General features: G+C 35.6%; 1 protein-coding gene across 5 annotated transcripts in view; it reads right to left on the reverse strand.

Annotated features, from left to right (window-relative positions):
• Window positions 1-16,346, reverse strand: part of LOC150103910 (uncharacterized) — a 589,709-nt gene that overhangs the window by 458,468 nt on the left and 114,895 nt on the right. For all 5 annotated transcript variants that reach the window (XM_090397176.1, XM_090397175.1, XM_090397178.1 and 2 more), the window contains exons 4-5: window positions 7,287-7,397; window positions 3,395-3,471 (exon numbers count right to left, since the gene is read on the reverse strand). In XM_090397176.1, coding sequence (XP_090253302.1) covers window positions 3,395-3,471; window positions 7,287-7,397 — 188 coding nt within the window. The remainder of the gene's footprint in view (window positions 1-3,394; window positions 3,472-7,286; window positions 7,398-16,346) is intronic.

A 16,346-nucleotide genomic window follows, 5' to 3' on the forward strand; every position in this document is an offset into this window, starting at 1 on the left:
AAATATTGTCCTAATTGGACACAAAAAAGTCTCCTGGCCACGATGGCATTCCCTCCAATTATTCTGAAAAATTGTGCTTCAGAACTGACCCCTATCCTATGTCACCTATATATACTCTCCTACTCCACTGGAATCTATCCCACAAACTGGAAATTGGCCTATATTCAGCCCATTCCCAAGAAGGGTGACAAGTTACTGCCATCCAATTACTGCCCTATCTCACTTACCTTAGTCCTGTCAAAGGTAATGGAAAAAATCATCAATTCCCACCTTCTACACTATCTTGAAGACACTCACCAAATAAATGACTGCCAGTATGGATTCAGCCACTGCTGATCAACAGGAGATCTACTCACATATGTTACTCATCTCTGGACAAATCCTATGGAGAGGTTTGGCAAACCTCAAGTGGTTACACTAGATATCTCCAAAGCCTTTGACTGGGTCTGGCACAAAGGCCTACTAGGCAAACTACCATCATTCAGTCTGACCAAGAACTTCTAGGCGGATGGCCAGTTTTCTGTCCGGATGCACACTGTGTGTGATGGTGGACATCTCCCTATCCTCCCACCACTAAATTAATGCTGGGGGGGGGGATCCCACAAAGGTCTGTCCTCTCACCAACCCTATTCCTGCTTTTTATCAATGACCTACTGTAATTGACCTCCAACCCAATACACAGTTTCGCAGATGACAGCACACTATATTCCTCACTTGCATTTGATAAGCCTTACCCTACACAACTCACCTCATCCTACAGAACATTGACCACCCTCAACTCCGATCTCCAAGCCATCCTACAATGGGGTTCGGATAACCTCATAAATTTCAACGCTAACAAAACCCAGTTCTGTACTATTTCCCATAAAAAAGAACAACTTTTCCCCAGTATCCTTTTCGACGATACCCAAATTTCCTGACAGCCTGAGATCTCGCTCCTCAGAATCACCCTCACATCAAACCTCTCCTGGCACAAACATATCTCAAACGTTGCATCCCCAGACTCAAAAACACTGGGATTTCTCTTCCACTTAAGACGTTAGTTCACCCCTGAACAGCTACTAACATTATACAAGTCACAAATCCACCCAACTATTGAATACTGCTCCCACATGTGAGGTGGGGCCTCTAAAAGCTCCCTCAAAATGCTCAACTCAATACAGAGGAGGGCAATTAGACTTATCAATGATCCATCTTTTACCCTCTCTCTCTCTCCCCCCACTTTTACACAGACGTTTGGTCTCTGCAGTAAGTATATTCTACAAATATTTCCATGGGAAATGCTCATCCAAAATTCCCCTGCTCAGTACTAAGCTCATTGGAACACGTGCAGCTGCTGCACGTTCTGCTGGTCTTCCTTCATCCCTGCAGCTGCTGCACTGTGGAACAGTCTCTCACCTGCTGTGTTTCCCAACGAATACAATTTTAAGTCATTCAAATCAAATGTAAACAAATTCCTCCTTTCCCAACCCACCAATATTTTTATTAATATAAAAACAAAAGCAGAAAAATCTACTCACTATGAGCAAGTGTATTTGTTGAGCACTGCTAATGAGTTTATATTAATCACTGTAAATAACATGTGATGAACTAAATTTATTCCTATGTACTTGGAGTGATTTCTGACTTCATTTAAAATAATTAAGCTAAGTTTCAGTGCATAGTTAATCACTTAGAGTCTGCAATCACTAATAACATTGCTCAAGGATGAATCCAGTTAGTGATTCAGCAGCATTTAAAATGGATGAATATACAAAATCATAACTAGATAAGAAAATTTTAACAGAGCTTGATGAAACACACAAAATAAAATAAAATAAAATAAAGAAGAACAAGAAATATAAATCACTTCCTTGGACCTAGACCAAACATATCTAATACTATGTTGCATTATGACATGAAACGGGTGTTACACAATGTTATGGACTGTCTAATTTATTTTGTTAGTCCTAGAATGAAAATAAAAAATAAAAATAGTCTAAGAGACTATGTTACTTGAAATTATACAAACATTTTCCAGATTTCAAATGAGCAGAAAGAAATGAAAATTATGCTTTTCAAATTATACTACAGCAATGCCAAAATGAACATTGACTTGTAAGAAATAAGGAAGTCGTTTTGCCTTCCTTATTCCTTACAAGGTCATGATACAATCTCGCCTAGACTACTGTGCAAAGATCTGGTCGCTTGGTTTTTCAAAGTGATGCAGGTACAGCAGATCAAGTGCAAAAGAGGATATTAAAGATTATATCAGAATTGTGACAGATTACACAAATAGACTGAGCATGTGTGGATTGCATAGTAAAAAATAGGAGAAAGTAAAATGACATAATTAAGACCTACAGCATAGTAGATAGAATTTTTCATTTTATAGAAGGCAAGGAGAAGTTGAGAGAGAGCATCATTGGAAGTTGAGAATGAATGCAGTCCAAAAAGGGTTGAAAGTGAGATTTTTCTCCCACAGAGCAATGCATGATTGGAATGGCTTACTAGGTGAGCGAATGCAAGCTGTATGAATGAATTTAAGAAAAAGTATAACTGCTGTTGGCGATGTGTGCCCGCCAATAAATCCCTGGCTCCCTAAAATCTCTATAATAATCATAATAATAATAGAGAAAATGCTTACAGCATGTTTTCAGATTTCTATTAAGCATTGCATCAGCCATTAACATAAGAACCCTGACAAAACTGAAATGAACTTTCATCTGAATCTTTCAAAAAAAGGCCACAGCTTGGTAATGCCATCCAGCTCTAAACATAGAAAAATCTACATGGAATAGCTATCATCGTAGAGGCTTCCAAAACTGTGGCCAAATATCAGCTACATCAAGTAGCTTCTATTATTTTCAAAGGATTCAGATGTGGAAGCTCATTTAAATGGTGTCACAGTTCTTACAGTATTGACTACAGCATTACCAGGAAGAAAAATTCTCTAAAACATTTGGTTTAAAAACCAAAGCAGATACTGATGAAACTAATTGAGGCCCATTTTTTTACTGAAAAAAAGATTCTCAATTGAAAGTTGGATAGTATTAAAAAAAAAAAAATCCAAAACTTTTTGCATTATGCAAGTCAGTTTTCTCATAATTGTATTCATAACAGCTAATATATTACGGTTAAAACCCATATAAAATATATTTTAAATATATTCTGACCAGCTCTACCCTAACAGCATATCTCATTAAAATGCAGCAAAATCTCAATAGAAAATAAAATGTCAAATCATTTCAGTACCTACATTTTTATTGTCAGCATTTTTCAAAATCAGTATTTCAGTATTTTTTCCCAGTATTTCCTTTCACACTATGATTGACCCTCAATCATAGTGTGAAAGGAAATACTGGGGAAAAAATATTGAAACTGAAATTTATAAAATAAAAATCAGAATACTCACAGTGCATCCTGAAGCCATTTAGTTTTTTTTTCTAACTCTTTCTGAAGTTTTTCATTATCAACTTTCAACTGAATATTCTGAAACAGAAATTCAGATCAGTATAAAATTAAAAAAAAAAAAAATTAAAAATAAGATGCATTAAGAAAATAATAGGTTAAGAGCAGTATAAACAAAACACTAACCTTTAATTAAGACCAAAGAAATCTGCAAGTAAAATAACTACAGGATGGACACAAATCTCCTCACCTCCACTCCTTGAAGGTTTATATAATGTGAATATTGTCTATAAAAAAAAATGAGGCTGTAATAGCTTTCCATACTTCAGGAATCCTGTTCAAAAAACTAAACATGGTACTTTTTCTGGCTACTTCAAGCCTTAAATAAGCAAAGTAATGGCTTGGTGACAAAAATAGTCTATTACCTAAAAACATCTGCAAAGAGCCATGCTTCTATGGGATATGAACGAGCAGCCTACTGGTTGGAGAATGAGAACACTATCTGCTCAGCTAACTAGGCCAACAAAAATACACTACCTATTCTTTATCCATTTTTTTTTTTCTCAACTGGATTACTGAATATCATAAAAGCAGTTCCTGACAGTTACTTTGAGTTTAACAGCTGCAGCTTCAATATGCTCTTCTGGAGGAATTAAAGTATCAAATGGTTTTATTAAATATCTTGGTGACTTGGCTAATAAAAGCAAAATAATAGATTCAACTTGTTAAAGCTTATTTTGAGAGAATTTCTTCTGAAACCAATAAAAATGATTAACACAGATAAAATATAAATATTTTTATATATCTGAATATTTTTATTTAAAGACAGATAAGCAAATTTCTCCTTCAAGGGCTCACATCTAGTGAGCACAGCATTGGCAATCCTAAGGTACCTGAGCTGGATCTGATCATACTTTATGCTTATTTGATGGTGAAATCCCTTTCCTGTCTCCTTAATTTCATCTTGTTACTTTCTAACTTCTCTAATTCTTCAGACATTATGCTATTAGAGCAACTTGAGGTTTCTATTCTGCCCCCCTCTTCCATTTCCTATTATTCTACTATACTGCTAGCAGTAATCTATAAAATGCATTTCCCAATTTGTGTGGTCAATGTGGGAGATGAGACCAAAAACTTCCATGCATATGAAGAGAAGAAAGAAAGGCTATAATGTCAAAGACCATAATGACCTTTATTATTTATTAATCACAAATAAGACTATTTGGCCAGAAGAATAAAGAAACAGTTCCAAACCTGCAAAGAAGTGATGTCCCAGATGGAAATAAACTAACCAACTTTTAAAAATTAATAATTCATTAAATATGATCAGCAAGAGTTCTATACATAGTTACTTATAATGTAGATATGCTTATTGATGATGACAGATTAATAAATCTAGATAAAGAGCATGAAGATATTAAATGGAATATAATTGGAAGAAGATAGACAAAAAGGAAATACGATCCAAGACCTAAGCAATAGGCATCTATTAACATGTGCAAAACAAGATGGAAGCAACCATGGTATTGGCTTTTTGATTAAAAATAAAATTTAAAAAATAAGTTAAAAGGTGTAAAATTCGTATAAGAAAGAATTCAATAAGACTAAATAAAAAATACATACTAAGAGTTGTGCATGTTCATGTGTTAAGGCTTAAGTTACTTTTTTTTATGTTATAAGCTTATAAAATTATTTTAAGCTTTGAAAAAAAAAAAAAAAAAGTAACTTTAGGCTGACATGACGAACACCCAAGAAATTTAATACAATTTTCTGGAAAAAAACCTAAACTTTAAAGTATGATTTTTAAAAAAAATGGATAAAATAATAGGTAATTTTTAATAGTAAACTGACCTTTTAGAAACCTGCAAAACCCATGTCACTGTCATCTGACTCTTCTCTATCATCATTAATTTCTTATAATATAGAAATAATTTTGTCTTCATATTCTTTTGGCATTTTCTGACTGATTTTTGTTTTTGTATGCATACAAAGCCCACTGTGTTTCATGAAACGGTAACACCATGATGCACCACCTTTAAAATCTTCAATGTTACGCTCACAGGCTACTTTGACTGCATGTGTACAAATCATTTTTGTTGAAATGGCAATGCCATTTTGCCGATTTTCTTGCACCCATTTCAAAACTTCGGTCTCTAGTTCTGGCCACTTCACAATTTTTCCACGTTCTGCGCACTTTTCTTTACCCAAATTGTACAAAATCTCCTTCTGACCATGCCAAGTTCTAATCATTTTTTCTGTAGGCGGAGGTCCAAAATGTCTTTCAGCTTCCCTATTCCCGTGTTCTTCTGCATATTTTACAACCTGCAATTTGTAACTTGAAGAATATGAATGTCGCCTGTTTTTTTCCATCACTAAAATCTACAGGGAAATATCGAACTGAACATAAAATATCTCAACGCATCAACTCAATATTGATAAACATCGGTAACTGATTACTCGGATAAGATATTATGAAACTTGAATAGGGGCTCCCCGTTCTTAGCCAATGCCAAAACTACAAAGATCTTGGAACATAAAAGGGAGTGCGTATGACTTTGAAAAGAGGAAACAATCTTTACCTTCATTATATAAGATGCACCCCATTTTTAAGATGAATTTTTAAGTAAAAAAAGTGCGTCTTATACACCAGAAAATACGGTATTTTGCTCTGCAAAGTATTCCCAAAGCTTATTAAAAAAAATACAAAAGTAGAATTTTATGGTTCCATATAAGATGGCACTTCAAGGTGAGTTAGTCAGTCTCATATAGAGATAGAGCATTTTTTACATCCAGAAACTCTGTTTTTTCGTCCCTCAGAACAGGCAAACTGGCCCCACGAACACACACACACACAGATTTACAGCCATGGATACTTATGACAATATGTAGAAGAGATAGGGTCCTCACCATATGTTGTTATGCCCATAGTTAACTATGAGTCACATCATGGTAGTCAGCCTCCTGGATAGGAGATGACATATGAACAAGATGGGATAACATGGACAATATTTTTAACTAAATATCTGTATTCGTGCTGTAGCTTCTCTACATAGGAAACGTCTAACATTCAAAATAAGCCAATTATCTTAAAAGGTTTATTAACTTAAATAATTTACTGTTATATAAATGATGGATTTTAACTTAAAAGAAAATATCAATCATTTAATTAGTTTCAAACAGTTCACTTTTTTGAGATCCTTTGTTTACATCTTTATAGATCTAAACAACAGACCTAAAAATTTAATTATAATAAAACTAAACATTAATGTTTTTTAGAATTGTATGCTATTTCTGCAAATATAAATTATAGTGAAAGCATCATTTGGATTTTTTTTTTTTTTTAACTACAACATAAACAATTAAAGAGCAGTAGTTAAAGTAAAATGAAAATCAATACATTGTTTACAAATCAGTTTAGTAGACCTGTCAATTAATAATATTAATTGACAGGTCTACTAATATTCTAAATTAGCAGGGAAAAACACAACAGAAGTAGACTGTTTCATTTTTATGGTTTATGTGGATTAAAATTCAATTCAATTTCAGCTATCAATTATTTCATTCATTTTATGCAGTTCACTAAAAAAAAATTGTTCTTTTGAATTAAATGACAAATTATCCATCTCTATTCACAAAGGTAGACTCAGGAGAATGTGGTTCGAAGACATTAAGGACTGGACTGGCTTGAATTACCAAAAATGTTCCAGAGCAGCAAAAGAAAGAAAAAGGTTCCGTGACATGGTTGCCAACCTCCTTCTAGGAGAAGGCACTTGAAGAAGAAGATTCACAAAGGTGCAAACATTATATATTTCATCATACCATTATTCCTTATATGAAAAAAAAAAAAAAAATTACCACTATTAAAATTAAATCTTTGTAGCTAAGATGATACTTACAGTTTTATGGATTTTTTTACTGTCACCATCAAATTTTTTGTCGATTTTCTCCTCCAGGAAATACATTCTTAATTTTAAATCAAAATTTTCTTTCCTTAGAGCTGATATCAGCTAAAAACCAGAAATTTTAAAAGACAAATATATATATATATATATATAGATGAAAATTATAGCTTACCAATATTAACTTATGAACTAAACAAATATAAAGTGCATCTTATCATATGCCATGTTTCTTCTAAATGAATAGAAAAATTGAAATATTTTTGCAAACTAGTGTATCTTGCTATCATAATTCAAATCTTCTGGCCAAATAGGGATTGTCACAATCAAATTTTCACTTTAAGACAAATAGTTAAAATGTCATAGAAATATAATAAGGATCTGTATTTAAGTTTTGTAGATCTAAGGGATATGAAGAGGTGTCAAGAGAAAACCTGTTAAAAATGCTAAATATACGAGGGGGGGGTGCAAAAATAACCTGAATCTGAACTTGGCATGCATGCATTTTCTAGTTACAGGTGATGCCACTAGGCATTGCGAGTGTGCAGTTTTCTGCACCAGGCTAGCAAGTGGTGTCATCCTGTGTGAACTGGTTCGTTGTTATGGTTGCTTTTTTGTTAGTGCTTACAACCAAGTTTAGCGATTTTGTGATGGCTGACCACAAGGAACAGAGAGTGTGCATGAAATTCTGTTTTCTTTTGGTAAAACTGCATTTGAAATTATTGTTATGCTTCAGCAAGCCTTTAAAGGATGATACTTTAGGTAAAACAAAGGTCTACAAGGGTTTTTCCCCATTTCAAAAATGGGGACATGTCAGATGAAGACCAACCACAATCTGGCCAACCCTCAACATGCAGAAATGATGAAAACATTGAAAAGGTTTGCCAGGCAAACAATGAAGATCATCGAAAGACCATTGAGCAAGTTTCTGAAGAGACAAATTTGTCATGGAGTTTGTGCCAGTGAATTTTAACAGAAGATTTGCAAATAAAATGTGTATTCGATTGATTTGTGCCTCATTAGCTCAGAGGATCAAAAAAAAAAGTAAATATTTGCTGCAATTTGAGGGTGTAAGTTCTTAATGACCAGAACTTTCTTTTGAGAGTTGTGACCAGGGATGAGTCTTGGTGTTATGTTTATGACCCAGAAACAAAACAAGCATCAAGCCAATAGAAACATGCAAATTTACCAAGACCCAAGAAGGCAGGCACGTTAAGTACGATCAAATATCAATACAATGTTGATTTTTTTTTTTATGTGAATGGAATTGCACAAAGAATTTGTTCCTCCTGGACAGACAGTGAACCAACATTTTTATCTCAATGTTTTGAGAAGACTGCATGATAGTGTGCAACGAAAACAGCCAGAAATGTGGAGTAGGGAGATTGGTTGGTGCACCATGACAATGCCCAGTCCACATGGTCTTGTCCATCCAACAGTTCTTGACGAAAAACAACATGGCAGTGGTTCCTCACCTTCCCTACTCACCTGATATCTCTCTCTCTCTCTCTCTCTCTCTCTCCATATGTCTTTTTTGATTCCCATGAATCAATTCGTTGATGTGGATGAAGTGAAAGAAAAGTCAATGGAGGTCATAAACAGTATTCCAATTAAACAGTTCCAGAACTGTTTCCAGTAGTGGAAAAAACGGTGGGATGTTATAATTTATTTTATTTTATTATTAGTGCATTGACGTTCAGTATTTTATTGTCTCCCACATGTTCACTTTCACACTCTTTAATTAAATTTATTTTATTTACCTATCGACTGCAGCATTTAGTTAATGAGTGTGAGTATGTGCAATTCTTAAACTGTAATAAAATAAAAGTTATTCCCATTTACACCTAACCAATATTCTTGTGTCAGTCATGGCTTAAACTTATAAATTAATATAAATTTAATTATTTTCCCTTCATTGGTTAGCTACTTATACCTGCACAGAATCAGATGGAAGAAACTATCATGCTCAATCACATTAAATACAAACTTGAAGGACTTTTTTTTAGAATCTTCCATCCAGTAAATATGGTTGTATTAATCTTCCTAAGATTTGAGAAATTTTAATTCTTAGGCCTCCCACCACATCTAAGGCTGGCCAACAGCACCCATAGAGGGAGCCCCTCATAAGACTAGTCTTCATTTAGTCAAATTTTATTTTTTCACTTATTATTTCTTGTGTGTGTTATTACAATTTTAACATTGTATTCCTGAAGATGTTTGACATGAAATATTGATATGATTAAATCTGTTGTTTAATTATTTCTCTTTGTGCTGTAATTATTCCATTATGAATAACCTGTATATCCTTCACCTACCCTGAGGGTACATATCAGGAATTTGATGACGAGGAATGTATCTTGCAAAACCTTGAAAGGGAGGGTGATTTCTTCAATGTATAACAAGTTTTTCAATGCTGTCATGGTACAACTCTTCAGGCTGTTGCTGGAATCCATTTTCTCACTTCACTTTGATCATTTTCAAAATGAATATCCTAGAGATATGTCTTCAATTTAGCAAGTAACCAGAAGCCTGATAGAGCCAAATCTGGGATGTAGTTGTTCCACGACTTCAAATCTAACCTCACTGCTTGTGAACATGCTCATGTGAGACCTTGTGCTGTCATGTTACAAATGCAATGGTGATTACTTGATATAAACAGGATTATCATTTCAACATTCTCAAGGTCTTCACATAGTTTGGCAAATTTATTGTCATCCCTTTCGCTGTGCAGTGCTGGTCAATAACACCTGTGCCATTCCAACAGTCAGTCAAAGTGCCCTTTTCTTGTTCTACAATAACTATGAAAAACTTATATGATGGAGACTTTTCAGGAAGACAGGATACAATTAATTAATGTTGTGTTTTCAAGAAATTCATATTCACCTACAAGTATTTTAAAGCCTGTAATAGTTGTCTTGTATGTAGTATTAGATTTTGGAAAGTTAAAAACAGTTCTCAAATCAAAGGGTGCATTGTTCCACTGCTCTTCTAACTGCACTATGGAAGCAATTTTTATATTTTTTTTATTATTTTGCTTTTTTTTTTTAATAAATTGATATATTGAGAGCTGTACACTAATCATTTGGGAATCAAACTTCTGACCAAGCCTTCTGGATTATTCAGTAAAAATATCTAATGATATGTCAGCATTTCAGGTTGAACACTATATACTTCTGGTTGACTTCCCATATTTTAGATTTCAGATGGCTTTTTCCCCATCTCAAATACTGATGTATACAACTATAAGTATTCTCATGATGCAAATACAACTTACAAAAGGTAAACCTATATAGACAGAAACACTTAACCGTACAGTATTTTTTTTTAAAATAAAATAGGTGAATATCTGGACAGACCATACAGGATTACAGACCAAGAATTGCCATGGCCAATGATGCATGTGTCAATAGTATGAATATCTTCCACAAGCATGTATATAGTGATCTGTTTATGCAATGCCACAGTAATAATTGAATAAAATTATAGCCTGCATAAAAAGATATTTTTGATTCTTAAAGAAAAAAATAAAATACAGAAACACAAGTAGGACTTTACAGTATAAATAAACCTGAACACAGCAAAACAGTAGTACAATGATAATAACATTATCTAAATGATATGCAATACGTTTTAAAATTAACATCCAATTTCACTGTAACAAACTTGTACAATATCAAAATAAAGTTCTGAGTACAAAAATGGCTAATATTCTCTTTTATGCTCCTTAAAAAAAATCAAATGAGTTTTTGCTCAGTGGTTTTAGTAAGCCAGAATCCCTTTAGAAACATCATTTGCATCCACAGCACTAGAGAGTACTTGTCAAAAGATTGTTATATGTTCAATTCTAGTTGCCAACCAGGAGAACTTTTTTTGATGTTTCCAGAGTTATTCAGTCTCTGGAATGGGCAAGTAGGTTTTTGTTCCTCAAAACCAGGGTTTACAATCTCATAACACAACTCAAGAATATCTATAGAACTCACTTTGGCTCAAGTAATAATAGTATTAAGAACCATGACATGGCAGCAGTTGTCTACCATACTCTCCTCCTCGATGCTTATTAAAATTAGTGATAGCTTTTGGCCAGCTATCAGTGTTGGCAAAGGGTGGAGCTTGACTTCAAAAAGTTGGTTACGGCCAAATAGTCTTGCTACTTCATTTAAGGGAAAAGGTGTCAGTGGATTTATTTATTTTATATTCTTAATGGTTTTGTGTTTTTTCTGCTCTTAGCTGTTTCCTAAATGGCATAAGAGCAGAAATTGTGTGACAAAATTACATAATTATGGAACACAGATACACACATAACACTACGCATTGTTTGGAAAGAAGTCATTGGATACCCCCCCCCAATGGGTCATAATGCATCATAATGAGTAACGCCAGGTAACTCATTATGGAGTTATCCATTATCATGAATAACGGCATGTAACAAGTCATGTGTTTGTGGCCAATGTAAATGGGAGGAATATGATGCTCCCAAGTCCATGCAACTGTGTCTGGATGAAATAGTGGGAAAACATTTTACACACAGTATATATATATATATATATATATATATTATGCACTATATATTTGTAAATGGGCCATTGTATATGGACTGATGATGATGATGCAATATATAGCCTATCCCAGCCAAGCCGTCCTTATCTTTCCATGGTATGGCCTGCTTCCACAAATAGAGCTCTGGCAAGGCAAGTATTGCTTTCTAAATGGTGTAAATGCATATCTTCCATAACTGGAGGAAATGCCAGCCAGACCTCAAGGTGGAGGTGGTAGATATCTTTCTCCACCAGATGAAATACCATCACTCTGCTTATTGGAGATGTGAAGTGGTAACTACCATGTTTCATCTCTCCAGTAGAGTCTTTAGCTTCTGTCCACCTGTTTCTTCCCACATGAGTGCACATGATGACCTTGCTGGGAATGCTTAACACACTGTTAAATTAGGGAGTATCTAATCCATTGGATGGCACAGCAGTAAAGCAGCTTTCTACAAGCTGATCCAGATTGTGCACAAGACTGAACCCAATGGTAACATGTCTGGTGGAGGCATCCCAATCAGCTAGTGAATAATTCTGCTACTGTTTACTCTGCCAAGTCAAGTCTGGAAGGAGGCCACCAAGATCACACTTAAACTGGAGTCTGGACACTGCTTATGTAGGTGTCATGTGCACAAGTCCCTCGCCCCAGCTGCATATCCCTTCTCTTTATGTTTCCTGAATTAATAACGCTTACATGAAAGACAGCCATACAAATGCTAATGTTTTAAATGCAGATATAAAAATATTTTCCATCCTAAATAATCAAAATTATGAAAAAATACAACTTCTTCTTCTGCAGCTTTTCCCACTTAAGTAGGATCGCTGTTTGTAGTGAGTCTCCTCCACGACCTCCTGTCTTGGGCTGTAGCCACATCCAAGTTCTTCATCCTCAAGTCCTCCTCCACCATCTCTCTCCATCTCTTTGTTGGCTGCCCATGCTTCCTCCTCCACTGCACATCCATCTGCATGACCTTTCTTCCCACTTACTCTTCCTCCCTCCTCATCACATGACCAAACCATCTCAACCTTGCCTCCCGTATCTTGGCTCCTAAGTTCATAACTTTCACCATTCCCCTTACATAATAATTTCTCAGATGATCCTTTCTGGTCACATTGCACATCCACCTAAGCATTCTCATATACGCTACCTCCATCCTGATGATGTTATTTTTCCTCAGTGCCATAGTTTCCATAGCATATGTCATAGCTGGTCTCACTATTGTCCTGCAGATTTTGCCTTTTAGATTGATCGGCACCCTCTTGTCGCATAGCACTCCAGCCATCTCTCTCCAGTTCCTCCATGAAAAAATACAATTGTTTTTAAATAATAAAAATATAACAAAAAATTCCAAAATAACACAATTTTTTCCCAATAAAAGCACTTCCATATCCATTTCACCAACATATGAAACATCAACACAGACAATAATATTCACCACCACTTAAAGACATCAAAACTTGATCTACTTTTTCTAAATGAACCACAACTGGCAACTATGTTGTCCTTCTTTGACTATTTATCATGAAAAGTTGATTGCACACTAATTACCCAGACCATGAGATTGTCTTACTAGGAGATTAATGACTACAACACAAATTGACTCTCCTTCTCCAACTTCACAGATCAAGCTGTAAGGGAAGCTGAATACTTTGCCATCAGTCATGAAGTATCACAAATAGTTCACTATTTAACCATAATCCTCATCGTTTTTCTAACACTGTGAATCATTTCTTAATTAGTCTCCTGCCAAATACACTGGACATCTATTCCCCTAGCTAACCTCAGCCTTATATAATTGTATGGCACTAAACTGTGCTTAAGGGTCACTGATATAACTGACCAGGAAAAGTATAACCTGGTCAGTTATACAGCTTTAAAGGAATGCGGAGAACTGACCAGGGCTTCTGACCTAATGTCCAATCCTCACCTTCTCGTGGTGCACCCTGTTGGGTATCTACCTGGATACTGAACGAATGAGGATGGGCTGCCAATTTGGGATTTAGCCGACCAAATTGTATTCTTATTGGTTTATATCAATATACAAAATGATGGTACAACATAACAAAATTTCATGCCGGCTGGAGAGTTGCCTGATTAAACAAGGCCCCCATTGTTTTCACCAGGGAACCAGGGCGAACAGCGAAAAGTCAGCTACTGGAACAAATCTGAAAACACACCCCTACTCAACATCACCATTTAAAGATCAGTACTATCAACATAAGAAGTCTGAATGACAAAGAAATGAAGCTAGCTGAGGAATTAGATAAGTACCAGATCGACATAATAAAGGTGACTGAAACAAAAAAGACAAAAACTGGTGAGATCTTTCTGAGCAATAAATACAAAATGTTATATTCAGGCAATGACCATCAAGGAAAAGAATGAGTAGCCATAGTATTCAACACAAAATACGAGGCTAATCTTCTTGAATGGCAGGCAGTCTCAAGTAGAGTGATGCAGGCAAATATCATAATGGGGAACTGGATAATGAGACTTATTTCTGCCTATGGTCCCACAGAAGGCTCTACTAAGGTAGAAGTGGAGGAATTTTTTGAGGGTCTAGAGAAAGCTACTGACACAATGAAAAAGGAAAAGTTGGTCCTTGTTGGGGATCTAAATAGCAGAGTAGGAAATGATTGTGAGACATACAAAAATATTTTGGGAAAATTTGGAGAAAAGAGCAAAGCTAATAATAATGGCAAATTGTTATAACCTGTTGGATTTCTGCTCAGGACATGGACTGGTTATTACTAACACCATGTTTCAACATAAAAATGTGCACAAATTCACATGGACAGAAGAGGCAAGGAATAAGAAAAGTCTCATTGACTATGTTATTGTTGCTAGTGATGTTTTCTCCCTGGTGCAGGATAACAGAGTGTACAGAGGATTTGAAATTGGAAGCGATCACTATTTAGTCTTGAGTAGGATAAAACTGAATTTCATATTGAAAAGAATGACATGTAAGAAAGTTTTAAAGCGAAAAGTTGAGCAGCTCTCAGATGTGAACTATAGACTAAAATACACAAAGATTATTGAAGAAAAAATGAGAGTTTGAGAACAAGAACCAACCCTTGGAGATTCGGTGTCAAACCTTGAAGAAAATCCTGATTAATTCAGCCAGAGAGGCATGTGGCGAGGTTGTTTGCAAGGATAGAAAAATCAGAACTCCATGGTGGACACAGGAAGCTAAAGAGGCAGTGAAGGAAAAGAATAAAGCATATCCAGAGTTCTTGGCAAATAAGTCAGCTTGTGCTCTTAGAGAATACAGAGACAAATGCAAGAAAGCTAACCACTGTGTAAAAGCTAAACAAAAGTCATGGGATGACTTTGGCAAGAACATAAAAAATAAATATCAAGGTGGAAAGATATTCTGGAGATTGAAGCTCAGAAATGGAGGAAAGAGTGCTGTGGAAAGTGAAAGAGTGCTGAGTGAAATGGGAAAAGGCACCAGGAGTAGATGATATTCAACCAGAAATGCTGAAGTATGGAGGTACAAAAGTCTTACAGTGGTTGCACTGCATAGTTCAGAAGGACTAGACAGGGGGATGAATTTCAGATGATTGGAGTAGAGCTCTCATAGTACCCATATATAAAAAAGGGAAATAAAACTGAATGTGAGAATTACAGAGGTATTTCTCTACTGAGTGTTCCTGGTAAGATATATGCAAGTATACTTGAGAAACGGTTGAGAAGAATTATGGAAGAGAAGCTTGATGAAGAACAAGCTGGATTAAGGCCAAATAGAGGCTGTCAGGATCAGATTTCCACTTTACAAAAGATAGTTGAGAAATCATGGGAATGTAACAAAGATTCTGCCACTGCCAATCAACAGGAGATCTACTCACATAATGTCACCCATCTCTGGACAAATCCTAAGGAGAGGTTTGGCGAATCTCAAATGGTTGCATTAGATATCTCCAAAGCCTTTCACCAGGTCTGGCACAAAGGTCTACTAGGCAAACTACCATCGTTCAGTCTGACCCAGAACTTCTGTAGGTGGATTGCCAGTTTTCTGTCCGGATGCACATTGTGTGTGATGGTGGACATCTCCCTATCCTCTCACCACTCAATTAATGCTGGGGGGGGAGGGGTCCCACAATGTTCTGTCCTCTCACCAACCCTCTTCCTGCTTTATATCAATGACCTACTGTAATTTACCTCCAACCCAATACACGGTTTTGCAGACGACAGCACACTACACCCCTCGCTTGCATTTGATAAGCCTAACCCTACACAACTCACCTCATCCTACAGAACATCAACCACTACCACCCTAAACTCCGATCTCCAAGCCATCCTACAATGAGGTTCGGATAACCTCATAAATTTCAATGCAAATAAAACCCAGTTCTGTACTATTTCCCATAAAAAAGATCAATTTTTCCCCAGTATCCTTTTTGATGATACCCAAATTTCCAGAGTTTGAGATCTCACTCCTTGGAATCACCCTCAAATCAAACCTCTTCTGGCATAAACATATCTCAAACATTGCATCCTCAAAAAACTAGGATTTCT

Source organism: Typopeltis vanoorti, chromosome 8 (assembly GCF_054136105.1).
Source record: "Typopeltis vanoorti isolate ZY-2024b chromosome 8, IOZ_Tvanoo_1.0, whole genome shotgun sequence".
In the NCBI taxonomy this organism is placed as follows: Eukaryota; Metazoa; Arthropoda; class Arachnida; order Uropygi; family Thelyphonidae; genus Typopeltis; species Typopeltis vanoorti.